Here is a 12428-nt window from a genome sequence, read left to right as displayed (position 1 = left end):
AAAGCAGCTCAGAAGAAAGGCACCCTGTCAGGGGGATGACTATTCCCAACCTAATAGATGCCACAAATCACAGCTCTGTAAGTAAACAAAAATAAGAATGTGGGAACTGTGTGATTGGGACAGAGAAAGAAGGGTGAAGAAGGAAGAGGAAGAGGGAGCTGTTGCCCACCAATCACTCTCATTGGCATGAGGAGTCTTTGAGGGCAGAGGCAGACAGGAAGCAGGTCCAGAGTCAACTCTCATTGCAGGGCTGATTCCAGACAGGGGAAATATGTTCCAAAGCGTTTTATAGCAAATTAGCAGAAGAAAGACACAGTCACATGTGGTGGGAGGTCCTAGGAGGAGGGGGGTCACAGAAACATGGAAGCCCTAGTTTTGGTGACTTGGCCTATTTCAGTTTCCTTTTCCCATCACCCTCCTTTTTCACAAGGATTCTTTGTGCAGTAAACAATTATCCATTTTTACACAGGAGCACTGTATGCTATGGATTGCACATACCTTCTTTTATTGGGCTTTTAGCATTATGGATAACAAATTTATACAAACTTCTAGTCCATCAAAAAATACGATGAAATATAAAACTGGAAAATTCATTATGCAGTAAAAAAAGATAAAATTCAATATGACAGTAATTCTGAGAGTAACAGCAATCACATAAGCACATACACCTCAAGGGAACTCTAAACATAATGTACTGTTTAAAATTGCAGTTGATTCAAATTCCAAAATAATCTGGGAGCTCAAAATAACTGCACTTGGAAATCTCTTACTAACCAGCTAGCAAAAACACTAGCCAAGGCAACTATAGAACGCTGACATGGTCTCAAATTTCATTTTATCAAGGCTCAAGTCTGTTCAAGTGCTACCAAGTACTGTCAGTGTAACACAGAAAGAGATTATCACAGAAAGCACATCTCTATTTACCAATTATCATGCTGCCCCCAAATCAGGTTAGAGAGTAGAAAGGGAAAGATTAAATAGCTTATACAGTTCATTATACACCTTGAAAAGCCAGGGATTAGAGACTCCTAAATTTCATTATTTCTAACAATACTGCTACAAATGAAAACTGCCCAGAAAAACCTATCGGTAATGATTTAAGGTAAGTTTTCTCTTAATGTACTGTTATATCATTTGCCTCTCTTATTCTAGATTGTGGCTTGGAAGAAATTAGAAATACTTAAATTCTGCCCTCTTGTACACTTATACTTTACAAGCTTACAGCAGAGTAAGGCTTAATTTATGACCATAATGCTGTGAATACTAAGCATCCACTGGTTATTATAGTTTGCAGCACATATAGGCTGTTTAACATTTCTCTTGACGCTGGGTAGTTGATAAGTAACAATAAAGTTAAAGCACCTTGAGAACTATTCCTCTCTAGTACAGCATCCTATGTTGAAGTTCCATAGATAGCAGTGATTAAACCAATTTAAATAAGGATTCGATGTATTGTTTTAAAATAAATGTTTTTTTTTTTTTTTTGCAGTTTTTGGCTTGGGCCGGGTTTGAACCCACCACCTCCAGCATATGGGGCCAGTGCCCTATCCCTTTGAGCCACAGGCGCTGCCCAATGTTTTTTTAATACATTACAAAAGCATGCGGATTCTGTCTCAAGGAAGAACAAAAAATATAAACAGTAGCTCCAGAACGAAAAGAGAAAGACCATATTGGTTTTTCTTCTTTCTTCCTATGCAATGACATTAAAATTAATAAAAGAATAAGCCATTACTCAGAAGAATGATGAATCTTACCTTTGTTTACAATAACAGTGTTGAAGAGTTTTTCAGAGCTGGCATCTGATGCCTAAAAAAGGAAGAAAAAGATTATTTTCATTAATATTGCCACCATTATCATCATTACTGTATTTTAAAACAGTTTACTACATTTTAGAAAAGCTTAACAAGGAAAGAAGCAATTTGCCCAAATCATCCATAAGGTGGTGCTAGTTGACTGCCTGAGAGAGAGCTGCAGTGCAGCTATTTGCTGGGGGAAAAAATATCTGATTTTTAAAATGTGTCCTTATTAGACACATTATCTGTGCAAAACATATTTCTATTAGATGATATACAAAGCAATTCAACTCATTCACATAATAATTTTGCAATTTCGTTGACAGATCATTATTTTGGAAACAGTATTTTTTCCAAGGTATTTGCAGACATGCCTGTTTTTCGATTTTTCTTTCATAAGTCAGAAATGCCTATTATTTAACACTAAGCTTTTTCTGACTAAAAGGTGTCAACTCCCATTTCCAGAAATTCATTTTTTTAAAGATTTGTCTAATGACCCCAAATCTGTCCCTTATGATAGTCAGGATGACCTTTGTCTTCAAAGAGCCACAAGGAGACCTGCCTAAAAACCCGACCACTATGCATGCTACTAGATTTATTTCCTTTGCATTTTCTAGAGATCATGTCTGGTAATTATTACGGTGGCTTGAAGCAAGTAAAATAAACCTGTTCAAACAGCAAGACTAAAGTCAATTTAAATTATAAACTAATGTTCTGGAAAATAAACACAAAGTCGATATGAAGGAAAATGCTATAATGTTTCAGAAACACTAAATATTTCAAGAATTTGAAAAATTAAAATTAAGCAGTCTACTATATAACATGAAGATGTATCCGCATTTAAAGATGTATTGGCCAAACGACATTGATGCTTTTTGCTATGTAACCCTGTGAGAAATCACTTATCTTTCACACTTTATACACAGAGATGTATATTCTGACAAAGCAAAGCATAGAACATAGAATATGAAAAAAGGAAATACAGGGAGTGGGGTGGGGGAAATTTGAAGTACACCGTATTCTGACTCTGGGGCTGACTTCTGGGGACAAAGAAAAGATTTAATTTAGTCTTTCCATGTTATATTGACCAAAATACAATATTCCTATATATATCTGGGAGACGTATTCTAGTTCTCAAAGCAAGTGATATAGAAAATCATAAAATATTTTTATTATGGCTGTGTTTCCTGTTAATTCTCATCTTCCTTTGTAGGGGTGGTTTAGAGGATTAACAAATCAAGAAAAACAATGAATACATGTGCTCAGCAAGTACTGAACTGCATACATTTATACACACAAATTAAAATAAACCCTAGATGTATTTTTCTCCCAGTTTGCAGGAATAATTAAAAAACGCTCAGGGGTGTATTTCCTGAATTCTTAAAATTAAATGAAACTATATATAATGGTTACTATTCATAAAAATAAAATGCCAAAAAAGTATTGCATGGGAGACATGTTATGCATTAAGCAAATGAAGAATATTGAGTCAGAAAGCCAAAACTTACATGAATGGGTTGTTACATTGAAATATTAAGTGAGATTTCTAGGAATGTGAGCTTCCCAGCTAAAAACTTGAGATGAGCATTTTACCATTCTTCAATGAAAAAGTACCTTAGAATGGCTTGGAATTCTCTCGGAACATGGTTAGATGTGCAGCTTAAAAAATAAACTTGAGCTGATATAAAGGAAAGAGTTCTTATGAAAGCATACTGAAATAATCCTTGAATATTTTGGGACTACCTTAAATGAGTCTAATTGGCCCAAAGAAATATAAGAACAAATTACAGCCCCAAATGCAAAAAGCATAATTTGGAAAGGATATGGTTCCTTATTAAGTTTTTATTTGCACCTGGTTTCTGTGTCCATGAGAGAGAGCAAGCCAGAGAAAGAGAACAGGACAGAAGCCGTAGGTGCACCAGGCCTTTGGTTCAGTCTTCCAGACCATTCTCTGGACTGCCACCTTTGTCAGCAACATGGGCTATACAAGTATTTCCAAACACACACCCAAGTGATCCTCATGCCTCAACCAAACTTGATATGATTATTACGATGCCAATCAGTAAGTTACTAAGAAAATAATTCTGATAGGATATGCTGAGTCGCTTAGGAATAGGTCTTCTGATGAAAGCTTTTAGAGCCATTTTAATTTATTAATACATGTCACAAAGCTCGAAAAGAGCCTCTTGCAACTAAGAAAGGGGTTGGGGAGGTCCTCAATAAGACCTCCACAGAAAATCATCCCAAAGATAAAGACTGCAATGTGACTTTGGCTAAGCATAAAAGGACTCTGGATCCTTTTTCTCCCGTCCAGGTGGTTAAAACTGTGGCCAGCCACTGTCCTAAAAAGTCAGAAAAGAGCTTCATAGCCAAAGACTTCAGTGGAAACTATACGAATATGTTTTGCTTTTCTTCAATGAACTTTGCCTTCTACTCATGCTTTTCAAGCATTTGCACCAATTATTTGATTCCTTGGGTCTTAATCTTGGGGACGTTTTCATTATCAAAGCTTTTGAGAAAAAGTCTGCATTTCCATCTATTTACCTGGACCATTTTCGTGGCAATTTTTTTTTTTTTAATCAGGAATGAATAATGGAAATACTGAGCTGGGAGTTAGCAGGCCAGTGGAGCTCTTCCTTTTCTCTTGTTTAACAGCGGGGACTTGCTACAGACTAAGATTTTACTCGCCGTTTCGTTTCGTTACCCCTTGATCGGTTTTGGAGGATAAGGGCATGAAGTGGCTACGTAAAAAAGACAGGGAAACAAAGCTCTCTTTTGGCTGCTTTGGAAATAAGTTATTTTTAGTACTAAAAAATCATTAGAAGCCGTAGTTGGCATTTAAAAGAGAAGTTAAATAAGTCAAGCAGATTAGTGGAGCCAATGCGGAGGAGGAGAAAAACGAATAAAAGCCTTCAGTGCACACGGGATGGGACCGAGAGGCTCTTGCTCCGGGTCCACCTTAATTCCTTTCGGACTCAGACCCCAAGGCCACCTTCCGCACCCGCACCGGCGGGAAGAGGGACTTTGGAACTGGAGAAAAGAAACCTCTTCGAAACTTAAGCGCCGAGTTCCTTCACCAGCTGCCGATCGCGAGCCCAGACCTCCTTTCACTTCCCTTGGCACCCAGAGATCCCGACCTCGGAGCGAAGCGCGACCCCGGGAACCCGCAGCGCAGCGCCAAGGCCCGAGCGGGCGCAGACCCCAGCCCCGTGTCGGGCGGACCCCTCGGGGCAGCCCCGACCGGCTCTCCGCAGTTGAGCTCGGCTGCGGCCCCCGGGCCCCGCGCCGCCGCTTAGGGCCGAGGGAGAAAAGTACAAAGGCGGGCGACCGGGCCACGGAGCGGGAGAGGGAAGGAGGAGGGGTGGCGAAGGGGGGGCTCGGGCGCGCCAGACACGAGAAACCCGCCCCTGCCACCCCTGCCCGCCCTCTCGGCGGCCGCAACAAAAGACCCCCGACCCGGCCGCCTCCCTTCCTACCGCCGCCGGCGGGCGAGCGAACCGCGCCCCCAGGGCTGCATTACCTGGTCGCAAAGGGTTAAGCAGTCCTGTCAGCCCCAAGTTCATGGTTTGGTTCCTTAGCAGGGCTCCCAAAGGGCGACCATCAGAGACCAGGGGGGAAACCACCAAAACACACGAAGAGAAAACGCCCAACTCCGAGTGGGCTCCGTCCGCAAGTGTGTCGGCTCCTTCCTGGCGAAAGTCTGAGTACGGAGACACGCGAACCAAATCCGAACCGGAGCAGCAGCCTCCGGGCGGCCGAGAGCCAGCGCCGCGCGCACTCATCCAGTGCCGCCGAAGCCAGTCAGGCGGCGGGAGGGAGCGCGACCGCCTAGAGCGCCCGGCCCGCGCTCGCTTGCTGCCTCCGGCCGCTCCTGCGGCGAGCGGGGCCGGGCGGGCGCGGCGGGGGTCGGAGGCGCGTCCCGGGCTGGCCGACGGGAGGACGAGGCGGAGAGGAGCGGCCCGACCCGCCGCCGCGGCGCGCGGAGCTAAGAGCGAGGCGGCGGCAGCGGCGACAGGACAAAGGAGACCATGTGCGGAGGGAGGGAGGAGGGAGAGGGAGGAGGAGGAGGAGGGCGCGCGGCGGCGACGGCTTCTCCCCGGCGGCCGCCCGCGGCTCCCCGACAGCCGGTCCCGCCTCTCCGGCAGCGCCGCGGGCTGACTGGTCCTGGGCGCGTCGCCGCTGCCGCCGCCGCCGCCGCGCTGGGGGCAGACGCTCCTAGAGTCCTTATTTTGAGCGGATCTCACCCGCGCGCGGCGCGGGAGGCGCTGCAGCGATCGGGGTGCCGGGCGAGCTGCGCGGGGCGGCGGCGCCTCTTGGCCGGAGCTAGCCTGCGGGCGGACAAGCACCCGGAGCTGGCTCGGCTCTGGCCCGCGCTCGCCTGCCTCTCCCGCCGGTTCACAGCTCAAGTGAACTCCATCGGCCGCCGGTTCCGCGGGCTCCCTGGCTGAACGGTGGCAAGAGGGGGCGGCGGCGACACTGGGACCCCTAGCTCCGAACCTGGCTTTCCGACTGCGCCGAGCGCGCCTCCAGACGCTCGCAGCTCTCGGAGCGGGACTTCCTCGGCGCGCGGAGCCGGAGCCGCCGGTGCCACCGCCCCTCCTCCGTCCCGCCCCGCGCGCCCCGCCCCTCGCCGCCCCTCCTCTCGGTCCCGGCGCCGGGAGGGCCCCGCGGAGGCGCGGTCCCCGGGCGCGACTTCGACAGCTGTTGCTCCCCCCGCGGCTCTGGCCCTTGGTCCCCACGGCTGCTTTCCCCGCGGGCGGGCGCGGCGGGAACTGCAACGCTCCTTGCCCTCCCCGCAGTTGCTGCTTCCAAGATTGCGCCATGGCAGGGAAAGGCGACTAGGCCCGCAGCCTGGGGTTGAATTGCGACTGGGCCAACCACATCTGCAAAGAGCAGGTTCTCTGGGCAGTTGTGAAGGTTCACTGGGAGAAGGATGAACTACTGGCACATAGTAGGTGCTGAAACAAAATAGTAACTACATTGTTGAAAGTGGAGGGGGATAAAAGTCTAGGTATTAGAAACACAAAGGTCTTAGACCTAACCTCCATCCCCACCACAGAAAGAAGACAGTTAGGATTCATGAATAATTGAGTGCACAAACTGGCCATTTACAAATTCTCTCCTCCTCCCAATTCTTCAAATCCTCTGACATTTGTACACCTCACATCCACAAAAGTGGAGCCTCTTGTTTCCCCCTGATGTCCACCAAATGTGGAGAAAGAATAAAAGCAATGGCAAAGCCTCATTATATGGGCAGCAGTTATTTCTCATCAGTGTCCCCTGGAGCTCAGTGCAGTGCCTCCAGTGGGGAGGGACTGAGCGACCCCAAATGGGACATTCAGCAGATTTCAATGCCCCGCCCCAAGCAACCCACTGCCACCAGAACACACCCAGCACCCTGTGTCCAGCCTGGTGGACCCCTCATTCCATCCTGCAGAACTCTGGCCTTCTTAATCACTATCCTGATCGCAGAGACCCCAGAAAAATACCAGGCTATTCAAGAGGGCAAGAAACCCCTCTGAAAACATAGGAGTTTTAATTCCAGACTTGCAGCTTGATGGGGGTCCCTCCTTGGTACACAGGGAAAGATGCTACAATTTTCATAATATAAGAAAAAAGGGGGGTAAGCAAGGTCTATATTGCACTGGGAGGGTTCTGGGCTACAGTGGTCACACTAGGGCTGAGGGGGACTTCCTTTTCCTGAATTCCCTCCTAATGCCACTATTACCTGAAATGTGGCTTAGGAGAGATGTACACCACATACAAATGACATGCAGAATGGTTCGAAGTAATGATGTCCATTCCTCATCTCTTTGAAGTTGCATATCCATCACTGTTTGATTTCATGGCACTCTTTAAAAACCTCTCAAGAGGAAAAAAAGGAGGTGCTTGCTTGTATGGCATATTTCCTCTCCTCTAGCCACTAACAACATTAATTTTGGAAGTAATAGGCTCACTTTCTCGCCTCACCACCATCTCCCTAAACTGGTAGCACTTGTGGTATTGTAAAAGTTTTTTTTTTTTTTTAAAGTTAAATAATAGCAATTTTCCTCTACCACTACCTCCAGTGAAGTCAGAAGAAAAAGCACTGCACAAAGTGTAGGTTTGGAGATGTATTTTATAAGATGTTACAAAAATCAGCTCTGACCCTCAAGCTAGGGGGGATTAATTCTGCAGTCCTTTCTACAATATTAGGATTGCTCAAAGGCAAATATTAAATTTGCAAGAAAAGACATTAAAATATTTCTTTTGAAGCAATCAAAATGTGATGGTTTTCTTATTCAGTATTCTAATCAGTTATTACAGAAAGAAATTTGCCAGAGCTCTGCAATCTCCAACTGGGTAAACAGATGCACAAAGGTGTGGGCAACTTAGTTGACCAGCTGAAACAATCCCCTAACCCTCTAGGGTGCTTTTATCAGAAGGCATTTCTGACAGTTATGCCTTACATTCGATTGTCATCAATGATTATCAGAGATTAGGTCTCAGATGATGGCCTATGTCAGATCAGCCCATGTTTCTGTATCTTGATTATCTGTAATCAGGAGGAACTCAGAAACCCCAATAGCCAAGCCTCAGGAGAGTACAGACAGAGGCCTCTGACTACTGTAGCCACATCCAGTCCTGCTCCCTGAGGCTCCCCTGGCTCTCCCATTCACAAGGCCCACCACTACCTACTTTGGTTCATTTTTTTTTTAAGAGACAGAATCTCACTTTGTCCCCCTCAGTAGAGTGCTGTCGTCACAGCTCACAGCAACCTCCAGCTCTTGGGCTTAGGCGATTGTCTTGCCTCAGCCTCCCAAGTAACTGGGACTACAGGTGCCCGTCACAATACCCAGCTATTTTTTGTTGCAGTTTGGTGGGGGCTGGGTTTGAACCCGCCACCCTTGGTATATGGGGCCGGGTCCCTACTCACTGAGCTATAGGAGCCGCCTTTTGCTTCATTTCTTAACATCTCTCCAGCAATGTGGATATGTCTATTCTGACTGGTTTTCCAAGTTGTTCTATCCCCACTGCTTTTGAAAGGCAGGGGAGGGAATCAACATCACAATTGGAGAGGAATAGGTACATGACAGACAGCATCAAAAGTAGGAAGAAGAAAGAAAAAAAAAATCTGGATGAATCACATATTGAGGAACTGGATCCCCGTAAGACATCTGACTTTAAGAATCAGGAAGATTATTTTCCCCCAAAATTTAACTCTCTTTATTGGAATTTTAATTTAAAGATTCCAAGTCAAGGCTAAAAGCCATCATGTCTGTTTTATTCAGTGTCTAACATACCAAACGCTAATGGCTTCTTAACATCACCTTCACCCTCTGAACCAGATCTAAAGAGAAAAAGTCTCAGAAAGTGACAACCCTAACAAGAAGCAGAAAGCAAGAATGTAGACTATATGTTCTTTCTAGTGTTAGATTAATAATTTCAAAAAAGGGGCTGGTTGTGGTGGCTCACGCTTGTAATCCCAGCACTGTGGGAGGCTGAGATGGGTGGATTGCCTGAGCTGATAGGTTCGAGACCACCCTAAGCCACAGTGAGACCCCATCTCTAAAAACAGCTGGGCCCTGTGGCAGGCGCCTGCAGTCCCAGCTACTCAGGAAGCTGAGGCAACAGAATTGCTTCAGCCCGAGAGTTTGAGGTTGCTGTGAACTGTGATGCCAGAGCACTCTACTGAGAGTGACAAAGAGAGACTCTGTCTCAAAGTCTCAGCCTCCAAGAAGCTGGTACTGCAGGCACCCGCTTCAATGCCCAGCTATTTTTTGGAGACTGGGTCTTGCTCTGGCTCAGGTTAGTCTCAAACCTGTCAGCTCAGGCGATCCACCCACCTCAGCCTCCCACAGTGCTGGGATTACAGGTGTGAGCCACCATGCTTGGCTCAAAAAATTTTTTTAATATATTCAAAGATGTTAGTCATGTTTATAATTAGCCAATTTTTTAAAAGTTAAATTAAAATATGAAGTCTTCTTTCTCAAATCTCAAAATATATCTAAAGATAAACTAGGTTTAAAAATGGGCCACAGGCAATGGCCCACATCTGTAATGCCAGCACTTTGGCAGGTCAAGGTAGGAGGATCATTTGAAGCCAGGTAAGAATAGCCTGGGCAACACAGTGAAACCCTGTCTCTAACAAAACATAAGAAAAATTAGCTGGGTATGGTGGGACACACCTGTAGTCTCACGCTCAGGTGGGAAGACTGCTTGAGCCCAGGAGTTGAGGCCCAGGCTGGGTGAGATATGACTGCACTACTGCACTCCAGCCTGGGCAATAGAGTGAGATCCTGTCTCAAAATAAATATATAAATACTAATAGAAGTTTTTCTAAATTAATCTATAACTGTAAACATTTAAAGCTTAAAACCTGAGATGTAATTCAATTTATATCACAAATTATCAGACTTAGAGAAAAAATATTTTGGCAAAATATTCCTTAAAAATTCTGGTCTTCTGGGCAGCCCTCATAGCTCAGTGGGTAGGGCACCAGCCACATACTCTCCGCCTGGGCCAGCTAAACAACAATGACAACTGCAACAAAAAAATGTAGTCGGGCATTGTGGTGGGCTCCTATAGTTCCTGCTAGTTGGGAGGCTGAGGCAAGAGAATCTCTTAAAGCCCAAGAGTTAGAAGTTGCTGTGAACTGTGACGGCACAGCACTCTACTGAGGGTGACATAGTGAGACTCTGTCTCAGAAAAAAAAAAGTCCGGTCTTTTGTTGAGCATTTTATACAGAAAAAGTTCATTAATTTCACTGTGTTCCCTTCCTAAATATAATAAACTTTAGGCACTTCTCCCCCACCCCCTTTACCTCCAATAGAGCAGGTGCTGGGTGATTCTTGAGGTGGTTTAAAGAAAAAGTCTTGCTAAAAATTTCTTTGATACTTCCATTTTAAATTTCAGTAGGACCTCTGTAGGGTGATCACCCAAGGACTGTAACGAAGTGGCCAACATACAGAGGAGGTCAACATAAGGAACTACCTAGGCCTACTGTATTGCTATGTTCATGTGGTGAATGTCCAATCTATGAAAATTAGGGCAACTTAAGGAGGTGGTCAACTATGGAGGTTCTACTGTATACAGTTTGAAAAGATCACTAAATCCGAGTGATAACACAAGAGCACTGTCTCCAACTAGCGTTGAGAAAGATGTCACACTGCCTGGCTTATTTCTATAACTCCAGAAGGTTTGATTCTTTTTCAAGTTCTAAAGTTCTTCAGGTTCTAGAAATTGAAGTTTTTAATCTGTTCCTTTGGGTAGAGGTTAAGATCTAGAACTCTGGAGCCAGAATCTGGTTGACATGTCCCTGTCATTTCTGAGTTAGGAGACCCAGAGCAAATCTTTTCATTCTCTGTGCCTCAGAGATGACAACAGTATTTGTGCCTTGTTGGGTTGTCAGTAACACTGGCACTTAGTAAGTAAGATACATGTATTGGCTATCATGATTAAAGATGACTTGCTTTCTTTTGATTACTGTGGAGACCAATAGAGTAAAAGTGTGCTTTGGTATGGCCATGATGTCCATGGCCACATGTTCTTCTCAGTGAGAATCACTGTGGTAGTAATGAAAATAATCAAATGAACATCAAAAACAACACCAATCCCAAAAGTGGGGTCAGTGGTTTGCACCATCTGTACTAGAAAATGGTACATACTGCAAAGAATCCCACAGGGTCAGAGGCTGACACTGCATAACCTGGGTCCCCTAATAAGGCTGGAGGGGTGGCAGTAATGTGGATTTTCTTAATAGATTATAAAGCCCAGTGAATCAAGCTAAGTGTTCTGAGAGTTTGCAGGCTTTAAGATTGTGAGCAGGGCAGCGCCTGTGGCTCAGTCGGTAAGGCGCCGGCCCCATATACCGAGGGTGGCAGGTTCAAACCCAGCCCCAGCTGAACTGCAACCAAAAAATAGCTGGGCGTTGTGGCGGGCGCCTGTAGTCCCAGCTACTCGGGAGGCTGAGGCAAGAGAATCGCTGAAGCCCAGGAGTTGGAGGTTGCTGTGAGCTGTGTGATGCCACGGCACTCTACCGAGGGCTATAAAGTGAGACTCTGTCTCTACAAAAAAAAAAAAAAAGACTGTGAGCAACCTCTTAATAGTGAGGGCTTCAATTCTTAAAACATAAAATAGTAAGCATCCCAATTATTAATATGTCATTTTGACATGTTAAGGTGTAATTTACAGTTTTGGAAGGCCTGCATTTTACCTATGACTATAAAAATGGTTTCTTACTGGTACAAAAGTATGTGTTTTGTTCATCTTCTCTGTGTGGGATTCCCACCACCTCAGTTTGATTTTAAATTTGACTAAATAAGGACTAAGTTTTGCTCGTCTTTATTCATGCCATAGCAGCAATATAAGTAACAGACAGCTGTCTAGAGATAGCAACCTACACTTCATCTATTTGTGAGGATATAATCCCAGGATATTCCTTGTGCCATGCCTTCTTTCTGCGGAATGTGAATAGAATTCACATCTTGGAATCTGCTCACACGTTATGTGCCCAGCACAGTGCTAGGAAGCCTTGCTCAACAGATCCCTGATGTGAGAGAATGAATACACAGCTGAGATTTTCCCAGCATGCTATAAGGCCAAGGGCAAGTATCTGGCTAACTGACAAGGTAGAGGGGAGACTCAGGGCAGAAG

General features: G+C 45.2%; 1 protein-coding gene across 4 annotated transcripts in view; it reads right to left on the bottom strand.

The window, feature by feature from the left end:
• The window catches only part of AUTS2 (activator of transcription and developmental regulator AUTS2), a 1299114-nt gene that overhangs the window by 91387 nt on the left and 1195299 nt on the right, over positions 1-12428 (bottom strand). For all 4 annotated transcript variants that reach the window (XM_053558058.1, XM_053558062.1, XM_053558061.1 and 1 more), the window contains exon 6: positions 1755-1806. In XM_053558058.1, the coding sequence (XP_053414033.1) occupies positions 1755-1806 (52 nt within the window). The remainder of the gene's footprint in view (positions 1-1754; positions 1807-12428) is intronic.

Source organism: Nycticebus coucang, chromosome 12 (genome assembly GCF_027406575.1).
Source record: "Nycticebus coucang isolate mNycCou1 chromosome 12, mNycCou1.pri, whole genome shotgun sequence".
Classification (NCBI taxonomy): domain Eukaryota; kingdom Metazoa; phylum Chordata; class Mammalia; order Primates; family Lorisidae; genus Nycticebus; species Nycticebus coucang.
Note: the sequence above shows the minus strand (reverse complement) of the source record. Positions and strands in the feature narration are given on the sequence as shown.